General features: G+C 46.8%; 1 protein-coding gene across 4 annotated transcripts in view; it reads left to right on the top strand.

Annotated features, from left to right (window-relative positions):
* The window catches only part of Hspa12a (heat shock protein family A (Hsp70) member 12A), a 152,686-nt gene that overhangs the window by 11,766 nt on the left and 115,301 nt on the right, over positions 1 to 25,619 (top strand). For 2 of the 4 annotated variants that reach the window (XM_047552482.1, XM_047552483.1), the window contains 2 exons: positions 1,656 to 1,718; positions 1,893 to 1,980. In XM_047552482.1, the coding sequence (XP_047408438.1) occupies positions 1,893 to 1,980 (88 nt within the window). In that variant the 5' untranslated portion in view covers positions 1,656 to 1,718. The remainder of the gene's footprint in view (positions 1 to 1,655; positions 1,719 to 1,892; positions 1,981 to 25,619) is intronic. The other 2 variants (XM_047552485.1, XM_047552481.1) reach the window with 1 other exon arrangement.

Here is a 25,619-nt window from a genome sequence, read left to right as displayed (position 1 = left end):
TCCCACAGTGTGTCACTGCTGCCGCCAAGTGACAGGTCAGAAACATCAGCAAACCTTAGACAACTAGAGCATCATTCCCTACTCCCCGAACCAAGGCCCCTGCCGGCTCCTGGGTGAGGGTATCATTTTCTTCTCTCTCCTAATTTGTCCCCGTAGGTGTCTTTCTGAACCCATGGGTGATTAAGAAAATAATTTCTTTTTCTGAATGAAAATATCTAATTTCAGTGTTGAGGGAGTTTTTGCTTTTGTTTTTGATGTATTTGGTGAGTTTCCCACACTCTTGGGCAAAAAAATCACACTATACCACCAGAGTATTAAAAAAAAAAATCCGTCACACCCAAAACTTGTAACTCTCAGGACACAGGGAGTACTTGGGGCTGAATGCAGACTGTTCTCTTTAGCAACCTCATTCTTGAACTGGGCTAAGAGCTTTTCAATTGCTGTGACATTTTCAGCCAGGGAAGTAGTAGTAGTTGCTGCAGAGCAGTGTTTTACAGGCAATTACTTTATATGATCAATGGAGCAATTCCCCTTCCAGAAAGGAACCAAAGCGATCAAGTTAAATCATTAAAGAGCGAAAGACAGAGCGGGAGAAAGGATTCATCTCATTAGCAGGTGCCAGTGCTGCAGGCTGCGGTGGCGGCAAACAATGTCACTGGCCCTTTAAGACAATGACTGTGCTCCCTCCACTATTGCCCCCCTCCCCTGTAGCTGTTGACAGGTCTAAACCTCCCGAGCAACCCATTGTGGCCGCAGTAGGAGGCACCTGCAGAAAATGTGCCAAAACCAGGCAGGGAGTGAGAGCTTTTCAATAAGCTCCGCAGCTGGAGAGGAGCCGCAATACTAAACAGCCGGGCTGGGACCAGGCATGTGATGGGAAAAGGGGTCAAACCAGACACCTCCTAGAGGCTTTCTGAGCGCTGCGCGGTTCAATTTGATGACATCTTCTAGCTGGCTTTTCTCTATTTGCTTAATATGCTGAGGTATTTAGCTTAAAAGCACTAAACACTCCATCATGATGAGCAGTTTCCCCTCCTCCATTTGCTGTTATTAAGGACGTTTTCCAGTATTTTCCCTCTCTTTCTGCCCCAAACTAAGATTGTTTTCTTTGGCTTCCCTCTCACGGCTAGTTACAGGCATGCAGCCCACACCGCCTGCTTGGCTTTACTTATCTTTAGTTCAGGGACAAGCCCGATGCCCAGTTTAGGATCCGGGCCGCCCTTGCAAAGAGCACATCTGGAAGCCGTGTGCTTGCATTTGAACTCAGTCAACAGCCACTGCGCCTCTGTGGTGTACCCACCACCGTGTGCAGGGCTTGCCAAGGAGACCGCGGTTTTGAGGCATCAGTTTTATGCGGCTGCACTTGTCTTTGTGTATTTAAAACCCTTTTGAGATTAAGTAGAATGGGGGTGGACAGGATAGGCGGAGGGGCCTGGGAGGTGCTGGTGACTTGGTGGAGTGTGCCTGGGGAAGGGGACACGCTCTCCATGCCACCTCTCCAGGATAAGTGAGCGAGGAGAGCCAGGTGTGGGTCCTGGGTTTTCGCAGCTCTTACCCGTGGCCTGGTCCTTCTGTGTTCTACTTTCCCGTTCTCACGGTACTTGCGTCTATTTTCTTCTCACTTGACACAGTGAGGCATTATCTCTGTCTTACAGATGAAAACATCTGAGACTCAGGGCTAAACACTTTGCCCAAGGCCACACAACAACAAGTGGGTGGTAAGTGCAAAGGGCCCCAGGAACCCACCTCCTCTGCTGTCCCCCTCACTGTCTTCTCTTCTGTCCCTGGGGCTGCCTTTTCCGACCGTCAGCCAGCAGGAGTGGGTGACTTTTGAGCAACGGGGAGACGACAAAACGACCTGTTCACCGTGAAACTCTTTTCCCCTCCCACAGATGGAGAGTGTCGGCGTGTACGGATTCTGTGGGTGTAAAGCGAAGAACAAGATGAAGTGTGATTCGAGGTGGGAAATAACCGCTGCAGGTAGGAAATGAGCTCATTTGTGTAAGTATCCAACTGGCGTCTGAGAAAACCACCCTAGAACTGCGCACCTTTCCAGAGGGACTAGGTACACAAGAACTGGCACGTTCAGGCTAAGCACTCGCAAGGCCTTGGCTAAGTCACAGCCTCATAGTCTGCTGTTCGGAATGCCAACGAGTCCGAAGACGTTTGGAAGAGGGTATTTCAGAGATGCCCTTGAGTCGGGAAATGACATCCTGGGTTTTGGCCGGCCACACTCACCAGTACAGCTGATGGAGGGGCACCTGACTTCAGCCTAGCCTGGGGTTGGGGGAGTGTCATGCTGTCTCCCTGCTCTGCTCTGGTGGCCCTGGGAGATTGTCTCTGTTGAAACCCTTTTAAAGGCAGGAAGAGATGGTCTCTGCTGTTCTGGGCTTGTTTATGCTTTAACGTCTCTCAGCTCAGAGGACCGGTCCTCTTCCTCCTTCTTTCTCCGTGCCTCCCTCCAATTCTGGAGAAAACAAGTGGACTATTCATGTAAAAAGAGAAAGAGTGAGGGGCTGCTGGTGGTAGGGGGGGATGCCACCGACAAACTCCATTGAAAGCCACTGGCTGTTCATTTACATTCACACTTTTAAAAAATGTTAACTAATGATGTTAAATGGTTTGCCAAAGGTCCTGGCAGGTCAGTTGTAGAAGTGTCATTTCTGCCTAATTAGGGCTCTTGTGGCTGCCCAGGGCCTCCCAGTGCAACTGGTGACAAGCGAGAGCTGACAGCTTCAATTGGTGCCAATAGGAAGGTTGGACCGGTCATGTTTTCCAACTCAGCCAGGTGTTTGCTGAATGGGGGAGGGGGCTTGGTGAGATCTGAGAGCTTCTATGATCCTTTTTCTTTCACTACCCCCTCCCAAGTCCTGCCCCTTTGCCTGTCTTGTCTTGTGTCAAGGTCAAGAATGGGCTTTGCTAAATCAGCAATTTGGGTTATCTCTGGGAGGTCATTAGCAATCCCAGCCCAGACGTTTCAAGTGGTCTCAGACCCCAGATGCTAGATTTTTTTTCTCCCTAAAAATCAGAGAGTAGGAAAAGAAAAGGAATGTTTTAGGTAATAAACAACAGTAGCAAGAAAAACAAAACAGAAAATCTACACAGAAAGCTCTTGGTAACCGTTAAAGTGTTAAACTTCTGAAGACATTGCAAATAATAAAACTGTTTATAGGGAAAACAGCTGAAGTAGTCTGATCAGCACCTTAAATATCTGAAAGAAGAAAAGAAGATAATGAAAAAAAAATCCTAAACTGATTAATGGATTGGATAGTGCCTGTCACATAGTAGATGCCTACTAAATAGTTTTTGTTTGATTTGATTTTTCAGGAGAAAAATGATTATCTGAGAGACCAAAAAATGATTGATAGAGATGAGGTACTCCTGGTTTTTTTTGCTTGTTCTAACTGTTGTGAAATGTTCTTTGAATTTCTTAACTGACCATAAAGTACCTGCAAAGTTGGAGTCCCACATTATGGGCTGATATGACTCTTGCTTTCTGTTTTGTTTTCTTTTGATAACAACATAAAACAAGCATAACGTCACCCCCAGGCTGCAGCAACTACAACACAAGGAGGTGGTCCCATGGCCATGATGGGACATCTGTGTCCAGCTCTTGGACTCGGCACTCCGGCGGGTCCTGCAGGGATGATGGCACTCCTTGGCTGGGCCTGAGTTGAACCCACCTGCACTTGGGCACACAAATTCACGTGCACATGCAGGCACCTCCGAGGGTCTGTGAAGCTGTGACAGCAGGATTAACACGTGGGCATTTGGGGAGAGTGCTGCATTAAAATTAAAGGAAAAAATGAAACGGAAAAGCCAGTGTTTGTTGCATGAAAATCTAAGCCCCAATCCGGAGGCAGTCGTGCAAAGAAGGGAGGTCTAAGAGGAAGGCAGCAGACGCTCTGAGCTCTCCTCCTCCTTTCCTTGTCTGACGACCCCCTTGCCCACTTACTGCTTCTCTTTTCTCTACCATGAGATGGTGCAGATTTGGGCCAGAAAAAGTAGATTGTTTTTGCACAGGAGCGTGGTGAAGGTGAAGTGAGGCAGCCTACGTAAGCACACCCAGGACCATACCTGGGACGTGCCAGGTGCGCCCTAGCAGGGACTCCCTCCCCGCCTCACAGGTCCCTCGTGGTTGCAGCCACCCTCTGTGGTGTGAAGTTACCTTCTCAGTCTGCTAGCAGGTGAGCTGCTGAGCGAAGACAGAGACCAGAGCTGACTGAGCTCTGCCTCTTCAGAGTCTGGTATGGAGGCTATCTGGGACACATTTGCACCAGGAGAAATAAATAGCATTGACTAATCAGCTGACCTCATGAATGATGAGTGAACAGATTGATCTAGACGTAGTCCAGCAGTTTCATTGACAGACTCACACACTGCACTACCAGGGTCCTCCTTTGTCACCAACTTCCCTTTGCATGTTTGCCCTGTCCTGTTTGTTCTGCCCCTTTCACGCCACAGCACGTGTTCTTTTTCCTCTTCCTGGGTGACCTTCTCGCCTCTCTTGCTACTCCTATGGACTATTGTTTCTCATATAGTTTTTGTCCAGGGCATTATTTGCTCCTGGGAACCATTCTGACCCCTTCTTGGCTCTGCCTCCCTCACCCACCTCCGTCTGAGTCCTGACCTGCAAAGCTGCAATTGCTGCCTACACTCGGAGGGCCAATGATTTGGGTGACTCTCCTAAGTGCTAAAAAGTGGCCACTTAAGACTCTCCTTGTGGTTGGGAAGATGAGTATTTAAAAATCATTCTGGAAAGCCCTCCGCTGCCTCCAGATCAGCATGGGAAAATAAGCCAATTAGTTAACGAAAACTAAAACAAACAGAGCTTTTGAATACTTGTGAACAGAGGAAGGATCGTGCAGATGAACAGGCCTCTGCTTTATGGCGTAATGCCCTCTGGAGGTATTCATGAGATCTGCGTGATCCCTGTGGTGACCCTGCCCTCATAAAGTGAAATTACCTTCAGCTGGATATCGCCTAAACCTTCTGATGGGCAGATCTGAGTTGTTATTCCATTGTTAAGGGTTTGGGGGTGGCCCTTCCAGAGCTGGCTCTAGCCTCTCTTTGACAGTGAACTCTTACTTGGGTACTGATGTGCAGGCAGTTCTCTGGACATGCTGGGATGTTTCATGCCTCAGAGCCTTTGAACAGGCTCTTCCTTATCCTCAGAATAAGCCCTTTCTTCCTTTTGTTCTCCTGACAAGCACCTGTTCCTAGGGAAGAGTCACCTCCATCCCACCTCTGCCACGAAGCTGCTCCTGATCCTCCCCAAGCGAGATTGACCTTTCTTCTTTTGTGCCGCTACAGAACCTTAGGTTCTTGATCATTGTAACAGTAATCATAGTGATCATGACAGCTTCTGTTTACTGGGGGACTCTGGCTCTCAGGACGCATCAGGCTTTCCCCTGGGGTACCATGGAAGCTGCCCACCCCATGACAGAGGCACTATTGGGGATCTTTATTTTGATGATGAAGATCCTGCAGCTCAAGTTGCATGTTTGATGTTGCACTGGTTCAAAGTGGTGGGGCCAGGAGCTGGACCAGCCAGAAGGGCTGACTGAAGTCCTTGTCATCAACTATCCTCAATACAGAGCCACCAATCATGCTGCCTCCCTTTATAAGTGCCACCATGCTGATAGATTGTGTGTTTGGGTTTTTAGTTTGTCCCTTCCCTGGATAGCGAGCTCCTTGAGACTGGTGACACTTACTGAAGTTTGTGTCCTGGTGCCCAGCATAGGGCCAACACATGGCAGAGACTCTTAATGTTCATCAAATATTAAAAAATTGAAATGAACTGTACTGTATATGTGTATGTATGTGTATATGATATGCAATTCTTCCCACCCGCCCTTGCTCTTTACATATACATATAAATGTATGCGTATATACATAACATAATATATGCATATTCATTATGTGTTTCTATACATGTATATGCATATTTTATGTATACACATTTATATACATATACATATATCCCTGTCTTCTTGCTTTATATATGACTGTACACACGTATTTAATGTACACATGTATAACATATATACCATGCCCATAGAGATATATGTACCAAATTTTACACATATAGCTGTACACATGAATTAACATATCCACATACTTTTATGAGAGCAAGAGAGGTGGGACGAGAGGAGCAGTTGCAGCCTCTTGGAATATACCTGTGTTACCTGGTCTCTCTGACTCTGCGTCCTGCGTTCCTCTGAACTCTCAAAGTCCTGCCCGGGTGCGTCATGGTGTGTTTGGGTCAGCAAGTTCAACAGAGGAGGAGGAAGCCCAGATGGAACAGTATTCTTGAGCTTTCTCCCTGCACTGTCTCAGGTAGTGACAAGTCCTCCTTTGTTCAAGCCTTTCCTCTCATCATTCAGTCCCCTCAGCCTGTCCTTGTTAATGACGGTGGGCACAGGTGTCCTCCTCTGCCACAAACACCCACAGTGCCCTCCTGTAGTGGGCCAGGCTGACTCATGACCGAGTGCCTGAGCACAAACAAGGCTTTACTAGGACTCGAGCTGAACGGAGCTCTGGGGAGTTGGGTGGAGTTCCAGGACAGCACCCTCTCTCTCACCCTCTGTTGCTGGTCTCCCACTGTTGCTCTTAGTGGGAAAGAGTTTGCGTGCCATTTATGTACAAGGGCCTTAGCCCTGCCCTTCCTGCTTTGCTGCAGCCCCTGAGCCCTTCTGGCCTTCTGTTCTGACATGCAACACTCTAGCAGGGTATGGTGGCTTGGATGAAAACATGGTAACTGGTACGGTGGAGTTCCTCATGCTTTGGCACCAAAGGAGTCCAGATTGCAGTGCTGAGCCAGCTGGTACCTCTGTAGGAGTGACATGACTGGAAGGTTTTCCGTTCAATTGTTAAAAATACTTGCAAACATGTAGCATTCTTCCACGAACATCAGAACTTGTGGTTATATATAAAAATAACTTTCTAAAGTACACCTTTATATATCCTCGATGCAGGCCTGGCTTGGATACCTGCCTATGCAGTCACACAAGGGCCTTCACAGTCTGATGCTCTGCTGTTGTCATCTTGAACTTGATGTATTTGTTTTGTGGTGCTGGGGATGGAATCCAGGCCTTGCACATGCCAGGCATGTCCTCTACCAATGACCTACATCTGTAGCCCCTTGAATGAGGGGTCCCGCATTTTCATTTTGCAGAGTTCCCTGAATTATGTGACCCCTTTGGGGGTCATGCCACCTATCTGGATGGCTAGGTATGGAGTTACAGCTCTAAAACCTTAACATGAATTAATCTATTCCAGCCCAGCTGGGTGGCAGGAGGGCCTGGGAGTTCTTTCAGAAAGGAGTCTGGGCTGGAGGAGGTGGAGGTGGGAGGAGCCAGCCAGGCCTAGCAGTGGTCTTGATGTCTGTCTACCGAGGGTGAAGAGGTGAACGGTCATCCTGTAATTCCTCTGCAGTCAAGCTTCCCAGAGCCCCATGGTTGGCCTGGAAATACCAAGTCAGTTGACCAAGATTATTGGCTTGTTTGAAGCCTACGGGAAAAAAAATCCCTAAATTCAGAAATGGGTTTTTCTTTTTAAAATGTGTAACATACATTCATGTTGCAGCTCTTCGTTTCTAATTTCCTTTCACTTATATAACCCTCTGTCTTATTCTACAAGAGACTTTTTAGACATGCATTAAAATAAGATGATAGGCACGACAGATACTGTTGAGAAGCAGGACTGACAGGGAACCAGGGCAGAGTCAATGGTAAGCCCACTGCCACAAGGTCCTGTTGACTTAAAAGATGGGCCACCAACGTGTCCTCAGCTTCCTAACAGCGGAACAAAGAGACACCAGTGATCAGCTGCACTCGGGCGGAGTCGGGGAGGCAGGAAGCAAGTCTGGACTTGGCCTCCACTGTCTCCCTGGAGGAGGTAGAGATATCTTGGGAGTAAGCTGGGCATTCTAGGAATCTGTTTGCCCGAGGGACCAAGTAATCTGTCTCCTGAAAATCCCAAGACAGTCCCCAGTGAAGCTTCATTTGAGTACAGGGAAATTTTGAGCACAGTGGGTTGTTTGCATCCTTTAGTCCCATATCCGTGGATTTAATCAACTAAGCATGGATGGAAATATTTTGGGGAAAAGTGTGGAAAGGCATTGAACATGTATACTCCTTTGATCTTGTCATTTCTTCCGAACAAAATGGCATAGCAGTTATTTACACTGTATTAGGTATTATAAGTCATCTAGAGGGATTCAAAGTATAAAGGAAGGAATCAGGTTACAGGGACATACTAGGACACTCTGTGTAAGGAACTTGAGCACCTGTGGATTTTGGTATCTGCAGGGGTCCTAGAGCCACTCCCACCTGGATAACGAGGGATGACTGCTTCATGGTGTCCTGTCCCTCAGACTGTCCCCCATCTACCTGAAACCTGGGTGGGACTTGAGCAAACAGCACACAAGGGCTCCTCGCTCCTCTACGCCACCTGGCAGCAGCGGCGGTGAGCCCGGCGCTGGCAGTGTTGGTGGCACTTGCGTGGTGGCAGTGGCACCAGCACTGGCGGTGGCGGTGGCACCGGCACTAACAGCACCTGTGCCAGCAGGAGAGGTGGCCCCAGCACCTTTGAAGTGGACACAGCAACATAGCAGCAGCAACCAGTGTGTGGGGCGCAAGTGGCCAGAAGTGGCCTAGCATGGCCTATAACAGCATGGCCTGTGACTGGCTCTTGGGTGACAGAGGCCTGGGCAGTGGGAGACATGAAGAGTCATAACCAAGGAGGTGTTTGGGGCTCCCTCTCAAGGAAGACTTCTCCAATAGCTGGGAGGAGTAGGAGCCAAAGAAAACCTCTCGATGCTATCAGTGACCCATCATTAGCCTTAGGGTACGGTGACCCACCGAGATGGGAGTGACATGAGATTCAGAGCTTTCGTAAGGGACTAAGAGAAGCTCAGTTTCCCCTAGTGGGCAGCTGAGCGCACATCCTTCATGAGCCAGTCATTCCAGAGACTCTGCGGGACCCCTGCAGGGTTCTGGGGGAGATCCCTGGGTCCAAGTCTGGCTCTGCCACTCACTAGTCTATGATCTTAAGCAAGTCTCATGATTTCTCCCACCCCCAGTTTCCCTATCTGTGATATGAATTGTGGATAATATGAAGGTTTAGGGGCAAGTGCACCTGGAGTGTTGAGCACAGTGCCTGGCACAAACCAAGCATCCAGTGACGTCCCCCATTAACTGAAGTACTGGTGGTTAGCACAGTGGGGTGCCGCATCGACGAGACCCAGGCCCCACATGCTACCATGTTCATCGCATGGGGAGAGGTTACAGGTGATTTGGTTAAATTACTTTTTTTATCTGCTTTCTAGGATTTCTTCAGTGTAAATGAACTATTTGTAAGATTTTAAAATGGAAGGGGAGACGATCCCATCTCGTCATCTCTTTGGTGCCTTCCTTGGCTCCGTGGGTGATACCTCGGTCCCTGGTTGCTTGGACAGCTCCAGGGCAGGGAGGTGCGGCTGCATTCGGGACAGCCCATTGCATCCATGGTCAACCCTGACTCTCAGGAGGTTGTTTGTGACACTTATGCTTCATTCATAACTCAGTTAACAAATACTTGAGTGCCTCCTAAATGCCAGGCATGGAGATAGGTTTTGGGGAGATGAATGAAACAGGAACAGCAGGGTCCCTAGATGGGACTGGTTATTTAATGAGGTTTTCAGACTGTCATCTAATAATTCTGTGACTGTGTCACCACCAATGGCAGTGCTTTGAAGGTGAGGAACATGGACAATGAACAGCAAAAATGAGGGGTGAGGGCGCAAAGGGAGGCTTCTCTGGGGGGTGACAGGCCGCCACGTGAACGGGGCCTCAGGTTCTTGGATGTGTGTGGGGGGGGGTCGAGCAGAGGCTGCCTCCCGGCCACAGAGATCTGCTCCCCTTTCTCCCCTTTCCACATGATAGAGCTGGTCTCTGAAGATGCCTTCTCCCCTGGAGTCTTTCCATTTTATTTTCTTCCTGGGATGGGAGGCCACACATTCTGAGATCCAGTGTGTTCACACCCCCACCCTTTTAAAAATCATGACTTCACTGAGCTGTCATTCATTCACCTACTGCATCGTCCCCTCCTTCAAAGGTGTGACTCAGGGAGTTGTCACATGTCACAGTTCGGCAGCCGTCACCACAGGCTGGTCTAGAATATTTTCATCCTTCCCACAAGAAACACTGCACCCATCAACAGTCACTGTTCCTTCATTTCCCCCTCAAAACTCCAGCCCTGGGAAGCCACTAATCGCTTCCTACTGCTATAGATCTGTTTATTCTTGTCTTTTTAAATATATTTTTTAGTTGTCAATGGATTTGTTACTTTATATTTATATGTGGTGCTGAGGATCAAAGCCAGGGCCTCACACATGCCAGGCAAGTGCTCTACCACTGAGCCACAACTCCAGCCCCTATTTGTTTATTCTTGACATGTCATATAATGCAATTAAATTGTAGGCTGTATTTCTTTCTTTTAGCATAATGTTCATATTGTAGTATATATCAGTACTTCTTTTTATTGCTGAATAGTATTCCATTGTGTGTGTGTATGTATATACATATATATGTACATATCATATTTTATTATCAGTTGATGGACATTTAAGTTGTTTCCGTGTTTAAACTATTGTGAAGAATGCTGATGTGAGCATTCATGTACAAATTTTTATGTGGACATATCTTTTCACTTCTCTTGGGTATATACATAGGAGTGTATACCCATAGGAGTAGAATCGCTGGGTCATATAGTAATTCTCTTTAACCTTTTGAGAATCTGCCAGACCATTTACCATAGTGTCTGCACCATTTTATATTCCCACCAGCAGAGTCTGAGGGTCCTGATGTCACCACGTCCTTGCCAACACTTTATATTATCTGTGTTTTTGGTTATTATCTTCCTCATGGATGCAAAGTGACAACTCATTGATTTGCATTTCACTGATACTTTATGATACTAGCATCTCATCATGTACTTAGTGGACATTTGTATTTCTTCTCTGGAGAAATGCCTGTTCAAATCCTTTGGCCCAATGTTAAATTGGGTGATGTCTTTTTACTACTGATTTGTAAGAGTTCTTTATATATACTAAAAACAACGTCCTTGTAATATGTATTATTTGCATTTTTTCCCATTCTGTGGGTTGTCTTCTCACCTTCTTGATGATGTTTTTTAAAAGACAGAAGCTTTCAGTTTCAGCTAATTCCAGTGTATCCATCTTTTCCTCGGTGCTTGTGCTTTTGGTGTTAAAGCTAAGAAGCCACTGTGGAATAATAAGGTTCACAAAATTTTATACCTATGCCTTCGCCCTTATTTCTTCTAGTGAGAGTTTCGTGACTTCTCATTCTGACACTCAGGTTTCTTCACCCATTTGGAGTTCTTTTTTTGTACAGGCATACCTTGGAGATATTGCTGTTCGGTTCCACATGACCACAACAGGGTGAATATCTCAATAAATTGAGTCGTGTGAATTTTTGGTTTCTCAGTGTATGTAATAGTATGTTTACACTATTCGAGAGTCTGTTAAGTATGCAATAACATTATTTTTAAAGTATAATAATTTAAACTACTTTATTGCTAAAAAAATACTAATGATGAACTGAGCTGTTGAAAAAAATGGCACTAATAAACTTACTGGACAAAGGGTTGCCACACACTTTCAATTTGTACAAACTGAAAAATCACTGCAGCCCAAGAAGTTGAAGCACAGTCAGTTCTGGTTGTGTCTGGTGTGACTTGGTGTGACCAAGTCACTTTTTGTCATGCCATTTGTTCCAGCAAGTGGATGTGATATCTGGTTGTCCCGGTACCATTTATTTAAAAGACTACCGTCTCCCCATTAAACTATCCTAATACTCTTGTCAAAAATGAGTTGACTGTGCGCCAGGCACTAAGGCACACGCCTATAATCTCAAACTCCTGGGAGGCAGAGGCAGGAGAATGGCGAGTCTGAGGCCATCCTTGGTGACAGTAAGACACTGCCTCAAAAAGATACAAAAGGACTGGGGAATGCAGCTCAGTGGTAAAGTGGTCCTGGGTTCAATCCCCAGTGCATGCACACATGCCCATAAATGCGTACACACGTGCACACACACACACACACACACTCACACACATTTTAATTGACTATAACTGTGAAGCTTTATTTCTGGACCCTCCATCTGTTGCCTTGATCTACCTTTCCATCCTCATGCAGGTACCACACTATCTCAATGACTGAAGCTCCATAGTAGGTTTTGAAATCAGAAAGTAAGTTTCCAATCCTCTTCTGCTTTTTTAAGATTGTTTTGACTGTTCTGGGCCTCTACATTTCCATATAAATATAGGTATTGTGTTGAAACCATAGGTCAATTTGGAGAATATTGGTAATATGATAACCATATTAAAAATCTTCTGGTCCATGAATATGGAATGTCCTCCCTTTTCCTTAGATCTTCTTTCATTTCCTTCAACAGTGTTTTGTATTTTTCAGAGTTTCATATTTCTTTTGTTAAATTTATTACTAAATATTTTATTCTTATGTTATTAAATAGATTGTTTTGTTTTCTTTCTTCTTTTTTAATGGTACTGTGGATTGAAACCAGAGGCACTTTATCACTGAGTGACATCCCCAGCCCTTTCTATTTTTTATTTTGAGGTAGGGTCTCCCTTAGTTACTAAGGCCCTCTCTAAATTGCTGAGGCTGGCCTCAAACTTGTGATACTCCTGTCTTAGCCTCCAGAGTTGCTGGGATTACAGTTGTACACCACTGCGCCCAGCATGTGATTGTGTTCTTAATTTCAATTTTGGGTTGTTAATTTCACAGTTCTTGTAAAATATGATCCCGAGAACCATCAGAGTGACATATCGCTAGTGTGATGGAGCACAAAGAAATATTGAACAGAGACTCATTATGTGTAGAAATGAGAATGCTCCATTGGATGTCCTCTGCCAAAGCTGTAGAGGAGCAGAGAGAGGGACAGCCGGTCCCTGAACTTGAGGCCATGCTGCAGGTTAGTGCCCAGCACATTAAGCAGCATCTGGTTTCTCACTGTCTCTGGAACTCCATTGTTTTAAGCAACCTAACTTTGTAGCCAGGGTTCATTCCCTACATACAAAGCCTCTGTAAGAAAAAAAAAAAAAAAAAAAAAGGTCTCAGAGACTTCTAAAGAGCTGGGGGAAATCATAAGCCACTAGCAGTACAAGTTTCAATTCCAGATACTTAGACCTGCCCTCCCCCCGCCCAAAAAAAAGTCATATTGGGCTTTTCCTTTCGTTGATTGTAAAATAATAATAATAAATATGAAATAGGTCTGATTGGAAGGAAGGGGCGGGTAGGTTGCCATAAATACTTATTCTGTTTGAGGAAAGAATACAGTTTAGAGTTAACAATCTAGATGATTCTGGCAAACTGCAGATTTCCTTTTCAACATTCAACAGTATAGTTAATACGTATAAACAAAGAAAGATATTAAACATGGATGCCATTGTTGAAATCTCTGTTTTCTTTGGGTGACTGGTTATTTCCCCCCTCATTGGAATTATGCTAACACACCCCAGTGAGCCCACTCCCCATCGGAAACATAAAGGCCACCACAATGCAATAATGGCTGAGCAACTGTGTGGTTGGAAGCATTTCTTAACCCACAGCAGGAAAAGGAGTCTCTTAAACTACAATCCCCCAAACTGTGGAGGATTCCAGGTAATGTTAGACCTTGTGGCGTTTCTCATGGGAAAAGCTTACATCACCCTGAAAAGAAGGAAAGCCCTGTTTTTAAGGCATTTATTGCCAGCAGCAGGTTTTCTGGGAACCCGGCGGCTCAGGCCTTTTGCGTTCCACCTCTGAGCTGCTGCTCACCAGCAAGATGGCACCTTTTATGCTCTCAAAAGCTGCATATCAGCCAGCCTTGGGCTGGGAAGTCAGAAGCCAGCCGTCAAGCGCCTCCTCCGCGCTCCTTCAGTGAAGTGAGTTGGCGCCCGAGGTCGGGGGCGGGCGCTATTGAAAACTGCAGGGCCTCGAGGAAAGGTCGCGAGTGCATGGATCAAACGATCATTTGGAGCATCGTCGGCCTGGCACCCGGCCAACGTTCACGGCTCGGCGTGCGGGTGCGGAGACCCGCCGGCGTCCCCCGCCTCCGAGAAGGCAGCGGCGCAGGCAGAACAATGGTTTCGGGGATTCGTACAGTGGCTCCTCCGTCAGGGGCCGGATGATACAAATGTTGCGGGAAGAACAGATGATTCGGAGCTGGAAGGGGCTGCAGGGTGGCTCAGGAAGGGTAAGCCAGTGGCTGCCTGCGCAAGGCCGATGTCCCCGACGGCCAAGACCCAGATCGGGCTGTGCGCTCACTAACGGCCACCAGCCTGCACTTGCTGGACTTTTTTTCTTTTTAATGATTACTACACATATTAATCGTACAAGTTAGTGGGTTTCACCGGGACGTCTCCATACAAGCTTATATCTGCTTTGATTGTGTTTACCCTCTTTTTTACTTTCAGGTTTTTGGTGCTTTTTTTTTGATCCATTCTTCTGTTGACAGACACCCATGCTAATTCCACGTCTTGGGTATTAGGAATAATGCTGCAATAAACATGAGCATGCAGGTGTCCCTTTTGTATGCTGACTTCTTTTCCTTCAGGTATACACCCGAGAATGGGTTAGATGAATGGGTGGGTAGTACTATATTCAGTTTTCTGAGGAACCTCCATGCTGACTTCCATAGTGGCTGTATTAATTCACATTCCCACCAACAGTGCATAAGGGATCCTTCTTCTCCACACCCTCACCCGCATTGTTATTTCCTTGACTTCTCAAGCCTTGGTTTTCCTCTTTCCTAAAACGAGGGAATAATTTCTCACCTGAGAGGATGTGCAAGAGTCTGATGGAGGCTGTAGAGCTTGGCACAGCACCTGCCCACGCTAAGTAAGTGCTCAACAAATGTGTGTTCCTAAAAAGAGCACAACTCCTCCAGCTGAGGAGGAAGGTGAAGCCAAGGGCTAGAGCAGAACATGAATCCCGGGGAGGTGCACGTTGTGTCTGAGGTGTCCCGCGTGGGAGTGCAGCTCTTCCAGCCACCTCAACAGCAGAGGCGGAGCAGCTAGCCCGACACCCTCAGGGGAGAAGTTGTGACTGGCAGCTTCAGATGGGGGATGGAAGTGAGCAGGTCCAAAGGAGATTGGTGAGCCCTGGCCCTGCCCGCATCATCTTGGACAGTTCACACAATTTGTACGAAATGGCAACAATCTCCCAGCTCCTTTCCAGGATTTTTGTTTGTTTATTGTATTTTATTTTTGAATGTTTGACCAGAGGCAAAGGAACTCCACTACTTTAGCCAGATTTCTATGACTCAGAGTTGGGAGAGGATGGCTGGCTGACTGATTGAGAAGAGTTGATGCTAGTTAAACAAAAACAAAACCATGTTGGGTTGGGATGAATTTAGAGTTCTGTACTTAGGTTTAAAAGTCAACAGCACAAGTCAACTGCATACTTACAGAACTAGGGGGCATGTGAATCGGTGTAGGGTTTATCCTTGTTTATTGAAAAGGTAAAAATGTTCCTTCTGGGTTTCTTCCCCATCAGATGAGTTTTAGGAAATTAAATTATAGCTCTGGGACTTATTTCCCTCTCTGTAGTATAGGGTCTGTTCTAAAAATTAATGTATATATATATATATATATATTATATATATAAAATCAATCATTATTTCTGTAGAGGATAGGTTGTAACAGGAAGGTGTGGGTTGAATGAGATGATACCAGTTTTGCATTGGCTTAAGGTATTCATTCTTAGGTCCCTACCTAATGGTGGCTCAGCGGTTCCAGAAATGCCCTTCCCCGTTTGCAACAAAGCAGTCTGGTGTGGCCCTTTCACTAGGACACAGGTAGGTGGGGGATTTCTTTGCCAGCAGAGAAATTCTGGTTTTTACAGTTTAGTGAAAATTTTAAAGGCCACCATTGACTGGAGTTTGGTACAAAGTCAAGTGGGAAAAAAGTTCAACTATGGTTGGAGGTGGATGTAGATAACAAATGTGGCTTTTTGCTTGCTGAGGTACGTCACAGGTGAGCAAGATAAGGGAAAAGCCTAGGAGGCAAAAAGAAGGGTCTCTGTAGGGACCCTCATCGGCAGCCGGCTTCCTCTGCCTTACATTTCCTGTTTTCATTAGTCTTTATAATCTTCTCTGGCTTTTCCTATGTTGTCCCTGTGTGCCTTTCTCCTGAATATTTTCTTCTCACATCTTCACAGTGACTGATCTTCTCTTCTGTTGTGTCTAATCTGCCCTTAAAACCATCTTTTGACTTCTTAATTTTACTTATTACATTTTCAGTTTTTGAAATTCCCTTTAACTCTTTCTAAACATTTGTACTAATACTCTACTGAAATTCTCCATCTATTTCTCTATTTCTTGAACATTCCCATCAGCTCCGTTAAAACTATGTATGCTAATCCAGCATCTGGAATGCCTCTGAGTTTCTATTGTCTTTTCCCCTGGCTGATTTTGATGACTTAGTTCTATTTGAGTGCTTGTCTAGTCTATTACTAGAATTTTTTTTTTTTATTGAATGTGAGACATTATGTATAAAAATGTGAAAAACTCTGAAGGGGCCTCTGTCTTTTATGGCAGATGAAGTGGGAGCTGGGGCTATACCCTGTCAAGGTCTTAGCTCTCTCACGTGTGGCTTGCTGTTGTTGGATGATCATACTTACAGGTGCTACAACTTAGCCCAGAGTGCTCACCCGGGCCCCTCTTCTCTGGCAGGTCCTTATCATTTTAAGCATCCAAAGACTGCTGGAAATTCCTCTCTGCTCTTCAAAAACATCCTGCTTAGCTTTTAGCCTTCTGCTTGGGCTAGTTTTAGAACTTGGCAAACATCTCACAGGGAAAGTGGGTTAGGGACAACTTATCTATCCTTACTTTTCGGAGGAATCTGGGCCCCTCTCATCCCTAATTTTTGTGCCTCATTCCCACGAGACCACCAGCTCTGCTGGTTGCTCTGCCTCTGTGGAGCAATCCACTGTCTGACTCCTTCGCCGGATCCTCAGCTGCTTGCTTCATACCCAGAATTAGCAAAATTCCCTGCAGTAGAAAGTGGCAGCAGAATGTCAGCTCATCTCACCATCCATTTGTCCCTTCTCTGAGATTTTTTTCCCCATAAGCCCTGGTTGCTGCTGCTTTCTCCAGTTCCATGTGCAAGTATTCCTATATTTGATCTCAGCTTTCCTTGCTGGTGTGACTGCAAGGGAAGGTCTGCTGAGTCCACTCCATCTCACACAGAAGACAAAACCAGGTTTCCTGAGTGCTGTGGGGGCCCAGCTCTTTCATTAAGGCAAGGAGCAAACATACACAAAGTGTGCTTATGTCACAGTCCTCTGGAAAAGGGCCATTTCCCTAGAGGAATATAGTGGTGATGCTTCTTTCTATCTCAGTCAGACTCTGGTTTTATTCCAGAACACACATGGCCAGATGGAGAGGGAACAGTTCCACCATATTCTGGCCTGGCTGGGACACCTAGGGGTGACAGCTGATCAAGGGATGGGCAATAGCATGGTGCAGTAAATGGAAAATGGCCTGTGAGCACTTCATAGCAGCTAATCCTCACCGGATGCCTACTGGATCCCTTCAAGATATTTAAACATCACGACAGACTGACAGCATGAAGGTTAGTACTATTAAGTCCATTTTAGATTTGGGGAAACTGAGGCACAGGCAGTTTGATTGTGGGACTCTCCTTCTTCACCCCACTGTCACACTGTCTTGTAATGGATGTGAAGATGTTCAGCCTGGATGAGAAGGACGAGGCTGATCACCTTTGTGAATACCCAAATGAAAGAGGAATCCAAGTTAGACCCACGGAAGGATATCAGTTAGAATTGTCCAGAGCTTGACCAGGTGCCTTGCTTCCAAGTGAGACAAGCTCCTGGAAGGTCCAAGGAGCTGGACTGGTGGTTTGGATCCAAAGGCTCTTCCAGCAGGCAGAGTCTGAGGGCAGATAGCAGGAGACCTGAGGAGGTGACCTGAGGGCCAAGAGTCCTAGTCTGGCTCTATGGGGAACTGATTCTGTGGCCTGGAGGTCCTGGATAGCCTTCTTCTCCATGTCCGTCTGCCCCTCTCTTTCTGGCCCTATTTAGACTTCCTTGCTCACCAAGTTCCAACAGCACTAATGTTTCCTTTGCTGAAAGAGGCCAAGGCCTTTGCCTAAGCTCTGGCCTCTGCCTCCTGCTCATGTGGGAGCCTTTAGCTCCAGTGGAATTGCCACTTCCTCCAGGAAGCCATCCCTGACCACCTGGTCCCAGGAAGCCCTTTCTCAGTTCATCTCAGACTTATCCCTGTGCTTCTTTCCCTGCTGGCGAGATCACAACCTATGGTGATCTTCTTTGTTTAGTGTTTGTGGTGATCTTCTTTGTTTAGTGTTTTGTTTATTTGTTTTGAATTCTATGGGGACGGGGCCACATTTACATTTGTCTTTTTCATGAATGTATTTCTAAGCCCTCGCATGGTCTTGCATACTTGGGTGAATAAACAATTGACCAAGAACACGTTACCATGGGTCTCAGTTTTCTAGTCTGTTATATGGGGAAAAGCTGTAGAGGATATGTGACGATCACAGGTCTTCCTTATCTCTAGAGATGGGTGAGCATCCTGGGAAGCAGGAGCCAAGCCTGGCTTCTTCTGGAGCTGGGGATAATGGAGTTAGGGTTCGCAATTATTAAAGGAGGAGAGGACGGAGGAAGAGAACCCTAGGGAAGAAGTTCCTTTTGTCCTCTCTCCCTGTCCCCACCAGGCTGGGGGACTGACATGAATCATTGCCTGGTGTGGGCACCACCTTGCCCTAGCCCTGCCCTGGTCTGACCATGACACAGGGTAGGCAGAGCAGGGATATCCATAAATAAACACTGTACAAGAATATGAGCTGCAGAGTTCCAGGTGTGGAAAAGACAGGACCACCTGGATTTCAAAGGTCACTTGTCCTCCAAAGAACTCTTAAATCATAATTTAAATAAAGATGACAGCAGAGTTGTGGATTCTGTCATAATTACATCAGACTCTTCAGTGGAATAAGATGCACGCGGGATATTAATATACTGAACCATGAAAAAGCAGGTTCTGGAAATGCACTGGTTTAGGGAAATGCCATGGTAGAGTCCCACAGGCCCTTTACTGCAGGACTCATGGAGACTTTGCTTGTCGGGTTATTGTGGAGTTCAACCTGGAAGGCCACCTCGTACCCTGGTACATCTGCAAGCACACATATCGGACAGCAAAAGAATCACAGTAAGGTAGACTTTTACTGAAGGTACCTAGGGGTGACCAAAGGAGGAGGGAGTCACATCATCCTGCTGGCATCTAAACTTCCTAAAATTCTCTTTTTTAATTTCTCCAGATGCTCCCCCAAAGTTCCCTCCCCAGGGGCTGCTGGCACTTCTTTTCCATCTCAGAGTGACCACTAGCCAAGCTCCTTTCCCTACCTCCTGCCTCCGTGAGCCCCCTCAGCTGGTGGTCCTCTCCCGCCACAGAAGGCTCCTTAACCAGTCTTCTTAGTGCCCTTTGATCCTCCTGAAGCCCTGGTGGCCCTCAGATAATCCACAAACCCACAGTTTTCTCCAGAGAAAAAGATGGCTTTGCCTTGGAACCTAGAGGACTAGTGTCCTTGGGAAATCCCACCCCGTAGTGGCTTGGGGGAGAGGCCCACAGGGCATTTAGGAAGCCTACTGGACCAGAGCAGAGAGGGCACGCTTGTGTAACAATGCTGACCCATTGTCTGGCCTCCCAGAGAGCGACAGAATGACAAGCCTGGTCTCAGTCTGAACAAGTGCCGTGATTGATTGGTGATGTCTGCCCTGGCAGTGAATGTGGAGGCACGGCAGCCAGGAGACCGGGCTTGTCCACCATTCCTGGACTACAGCCTGGTGTGGGAAAGAGCCTGGAAATGGGAGTTAAAGCTGCACTGTGACTTGCTTTGTTCCACACTTGCAGCACCACAGTCACGGAGACACTTCACCTCTGCGATCCCTGCTTCTTTCATTGGTCAAGTGGTGGCCACACCCACCATCCGTTTCACAAAGAAATAGGGAATAATCGACTGCCCTGCACTGAGTGAAGTGCCCAGAAGTCGGTGTGTGTACAATAAATCACATGTACCATAAAACAGATAAAAATACAGCATAAAACAGATAAAATGCACCCTAAAATAGAAGTATTGCTACTTCAATAAACCATATTAACCAGGTTCTTGGCAGGATGCGCGCAAAACACTGAGTTCACTTGAGAATGTTTTGATAAAGGAATGAGCAGAACATCAGGTAGACCAGGGCGAGCAGCAGGGCTGATAAGCTGGAAGGTGCGAGGAAGGGGCCAGTCCAGTGGTCCAGAAGCTGGGACTCCCTCGAGAAGCTACCTGTGGGGAGCTATGACCTTTGGGCTGAGGGCCACACCAGCTACTTCTGTGAGGAGAGGAGCCAGGGATTTCACATCTCTCTCCTCCTTCTCTCCAGGCCCTATACTGGCTGAGCCCAGCCAGAAGCTAGATGGGCCCACTGAGTGACTCTTCCGGTCAACTTCCCTGGATGGACAGCAGAGCAGGCATGTGGTCATTGGGTTTTGCCAACCATATTAATTTCCTGCGACTACCATAACAAATAGCCACTGCTGTTTGGCTTAAAACAGTAGAAATTTATTCTCTCATAGTTCTGGTGACCAGAAGTTCCAAATCAGTGTGTCACCATCCCTCTGAAGGGCCGAGGGGAGAATTCTCCGCCTCTTCTGGTTTCATGTGTGTCCCTTTGATCTCTACCTCCATCTTCACATTACCTTCTCCTCTGGGTCTGAGTGGCTGTCTCTTATGAAGACACCTCATTGAATTTATGACCAAGTCATCTTGGCTGATCTCATCTCAAGGTCCCCAATTTTAATTGCATCTCCAAAGGTCCTTTTTCCAAATACCGTAACATTCACAGGTTCAAGGGTTTGACATGAGCACATCCGTTTTGGAGGCCACTGTTCCCACCGCTACACTGACCTTCTGCATCTGACCTTCTGAGATGAGGCAATGGAGGGGCCGCCTGTCTCCTGAAGGCCTCTCGGAACTGGGCTGAAGCCAGGGCTCCTTTGCCCGACTGCTCTAAATAACCTTCAGCTGGGGGGCGGCAGAGGGGTTGCACATTTCCTGTTTCACAAAATTCTTAACAGTACAGCCTCTGGCAAATCACGTGTCTTCCATGAGACTCCTTTTACGTCTTTAAAATGAAGCAGTGAGATCAAGTATGTCTAAAATAGTTTATACCCCTAGTCTGTTCATGCCAGGGTGAGGTAGGTGTCTCTCTGGCAACTTTGTACCCACCATTCTCGCCCATGACACCGGCTGGCACCTGAAGCTCAAGCGGAGAGTCATAGGTGCCTCCAGCCATGTGGGTTTTCATCTGCTGTCTTTGGTTGGTCACAAAGAAACCAAGGATGACAGTCCACATCTCCCCTAGGACCGAAGACCCAGAGCTGGGACGCCCTCCCAGGTGGTCCAAAGCAGTGTTCAAGCACAGGCAACCTGGTTAGCTCAGATTTCCAGACAAGTGATTCTTGAATCCTTTCATGTGACAAAGTGTAGCAGTGACACCATGACACCTTTTCTAATTGTGTTTTAATTGAAAAGACTTGATTTGATTATAGAAGCCTACTCCGGAGTTGAAGGGCTTGTTAAAAACATGTATTAAATCAGAAAGATTGCAATGTTTTGCCGTGTAATTATGTAAACAGTCACACAACGGAGTCGTTTGCAGTCGGCAGGCACACTCTGAACAGCGTGGTGACGAACTGGCATCCTTGATCGGTGACAGGTGAATGTATTTTTTTTTTTTTCAAGGACAAACATAAGTTGGTGTCTCCCCCACCCCACATCAGCTGGCCAGCTTTTCCATTTTCTCCTTTGTATACATTTTCCCTTGAAATCCGTTGTGGTTTTAAATAGTGTTTCCATATCCTCAGGTATGTGTGAATTTCTCACCATTGTGAAAGAAAAGAAAATGGACTGAATGGTTAAAATGATTAGATTTCTCTGCAGAAGAAATGATCCAGGAGTTAAGGGGGAAAATAAAATCCGCAACCGTAGTTTTAAAATAGGCACAGAACTACCTTAAAATTCCCTGCAGTTTTAATGAAAGTGTCCATTAAATGTACAGAGGATAAAAGAGTAATTTACCTCCAAATCCACTCTCCGTGCCTTCCCACAGGCCCTGGGATGCTCACCTATCGTTTTTGAACTTCAAAAATAAATGAAACATTGATCAGAGCTGTCATGGAAACATTACTTCTTCATGTCCATCACTTGTTCCAACCTGGCCTCTTCCGAGGAAACGGGCCCCTCAATTGCGATCTCCTCCCAGCCCCCAGAAAATAGGAGCCGCAAATGGGCTGGCGAATTATGTGCTTCCAGTGGTTTTGAAGGGAAGCATTTACTGAGGGAGAAAATTGTTTTAATCTTATAACAACCAAGGAGGAGAGTTTGTAAAAACAGAACCCTACACAGACCCTTGATTTGGTTGCATAGGAACACACTGGAACATTTCTTCCCACAAATGTGCCTATATCTCTGCTGAGTGGTCCTGCTGAGGCCTGGGCAGGGGCGGGTGGACCTGGGGGTGGGAAGGTGACAGGTGAGACTGAGGCCGAGTCAGCTGGGAACCAGGGGCTCAGGGAGGGCATGTCCCGTACAGGGCGAAGATTCTTCAGCCCCTTCTGGAAGTTTTGGACTCAGAGGTCACCCCAAGTTTTGCTTTCCCAAAGCCCAACCCCTCACATTGCAGGATGCCAAGAGAGTCTGGTGCCACCTCTGCCTGAAGGTGACTTGAATAGCTTCATGGCAAACCCAGCCTCCCTTCTCCTTTCCACTGGCATCCCCCACAGAACTGAGCACATTCCGTGTGTTCTGAGTTTAGCAGCCCAAACTGCTCACACGCAAACAGACGCTCAGAGCTTCAGGAATGGGCCCCAGACATGTCCAGGAAGAAAAAACAAGAAAAGCGAGCACTTCCGGAAGGAAGAGGAAGGATGGGAGGCAAGGGTTAGGGTTAGGGTTAGGTTAGGGAGGGGGAAATGGGCCGCAGAGGCACCTCTTTCTGATGCTCAGAAAGGAGGTGGGGTGTGGGGAGCCAGCTGGGGGAAGTAGGGTGGGACGGGAGGCTCGCGTTGTGCTCGCTGGACTGTCCCTTACCAAGGGACCTAAGAGTGGCCTACCTGTGACATTTTTGAAAAGGAGCAGGAGTCTTTAAGTAGAAATGTCCAGATTCGGAGGACAGTGTTACAAGTGGCCGGTTTGTCTGAAATAGATTATGAATGAACCATGATAACACGGTGAAGGGAGAGGAGGGAGTGCTTGGAATTCGCACCCGCCGTGGGTGTCCTGTCCCTCTGTCTCCTGCCAGAGAATGTCTTCCCGAGGAGGGTGCACCTCGTCCTAAGGAGAAACAGCTGGTTTCTGGAAACAGTCACACTCTGATGGTTTCCAAGATAGAACATAATCACCCAGAGGGCTCTCGAGTAGTCAGAGTCCATCTCCCCGGAACAAAGGGCCCACCCAGAATCTCCAGTGGTGGCCATTCTCCTGGGAGCTTTGATTTGAAGCAGGACTGGGGGTGTTAAGCTGTCTGATGGCTTTTATGTTTCATTAGCGCCCTGAGTCAGCCTGGCCAGTGCCTGTGGGCGTCAGATACCCACACACGCAGTGGTGCAGGGCCTGGGATGTGGGCTCTTTCTCCTCAGGGTGTCTCTCTCCAGTTCCACTGTTCCTTCTGCCCCCACGCACCCTGGGAGCTCCATGCCAGTGAATCCAGGAACAAACATGCCCCCTTCTCAGTGGCTTGCTCCAAGAGTGCTTTATATCTTGCCCTCATTCTGTGGCTGTCGCCAGCTGCCTGTCACTCTGCAACCTGAGTCTCCTTCCTTGTAGGGCCCAGACCAAAAGGGCTTCCCCCGTCAGTGACATGCAAAGGGGCAAGAGGCCCAGAACTGGTGGACCCAGGCTTCAAATTTCTGCTCAAACTCCACAGTTCCAGTTCCATCCACTGGCAAAAGCCAGTCGCAAGCCTAACAGCCAGGCAGGGAAGGAGATTCTTCTATGGGAAGGCCCTGCATATCTCATGGCCACAGACAGGGACATCTGTATCTTCTGGTTTCATATAGGGACAAGGTTAGGTGAGCCCAGATGGGCTCAGCCTGCCTCCGGTGCCTGGCCACTTGGGCTACATCATCTCCTTTCTTGTGGCCTGGTGGGCCAGCCCTTCCCCGCTCCCAGGTCAGGTCCCTGTACACTTCTGACCGTCTCCACCAGGTTCCGTTGTCTTTCTTTCTTCTCTGTTCCTGTTGTTCTAATTCTGAAAGTAACACATTTTCACTGTCCTATATTTCAAACAAAGTCAAAGTGACCTTTATCATCGCTATGAAGAATGTCCCCTCTCTGAAGCAGTGACTCTGGCCTGTTCAGGGTGTGCCTCTCAAATGTTTTCCAAGCTTGCCGAACCATGTAATTGCACGCACATGCCTAAGGCTCCAGGGAAACAGGGGTTCCTCCTACCTTCATGGACTTGGTGACCACGTTTTGTGTATGGGAGTAAATTAGAGGTACCTTCACGCTGAGCTGCCTTGTGTTCTCTGGGTACATCCTGTTCCCTTGGCGTTCCATGATGACTTCTTCTTTTCCTACTCCTAGTTTGCTTTTATTTTTTTTTCCCTATGATAATGCTGCAAAGAACATTCTACATGCATGTGTACACGTAATTTGGTAAGCTGGATTCCTAGCAGTGGATGGTGGGATTGGTATATTTTACATTTGGATGAATATTGCCAGATTGTTCTCCTGAAACACTACCAGTGTGTACCTGCATCCAGGGTGGTGAGTGAGCATGCCTGTCTCTATCCAGCCCGTGTGATTTCTTTTTAAAATTTATTTTGAAATAATTTTTAGAATCCACAAGCACAGAACAACCAGAGGTCATGCACTTTCATACAGAAAAATTAGCCCAATCCGTGTACCCTTCCCCCAGCACCCTCCAAAGATGGCCTCTTACCTAACCTCAGCTCATATTGACCATACTATGAACTAAGCCTTATTTGTCTTCCACAGTTTTTATATGCATGGTTTTTTCTTTTTTGGTGAATAGTTATATGAAATTTTATCACATGTATAAATTTGTCACAAAGATTTTAAAACCTAATACATGTTAGCTTTCTTCATAAGAAATAAACTCTTCCCCCCCCCCCCTCTGTGCTATGTACTTTTGTTTGCCACCCCCTTCTGAATTCTTGCCTGAATTTAGATCCAGGGCAAAGCAGGCTGTTCAGTTTTTCAGTACGGTGACCAGGTACCAGGAATTCATTTTCTCCAACTTTCCCTCGATCACCTTTAGGACAGGGTCTCTGACACTCAGGACACCTCCTGACCTCAGTGAGCATTTAAGATGAAAACCCCAATGTGTGCTTTTGGTTTGCGGCATGATTGATGGTTTCACCTGGAAACCTCAGGTGGGCACGCCCTGCAAACTTGGTGGGAGATTCATCTCTGAGAAATAAAACACACCATCTCTTCTTTATTTTAAAACAAGGAAGGAAACTAGTGTGTGTGAGCTTCCTGTGTATTTGCACTGAGTCTGTTCACGT

Source organism: Sciurus carolinensis, chromosome 5 (assembly GCF_902686445.1).
Source record: "Sciurus carolinensis chromosome 5, mSciCar1.2, whole genome shotgun sequence".
Classification (NCBI taxonomy): Eukaryota; Metazoa; Chordata; class Mammalia; order Rodentia; family Sciuridae; genus Sciurus; species Sciurus carolinensis.
This window is presented reverse-complemented; position numbering and strand designations above follow the sequence as displayed.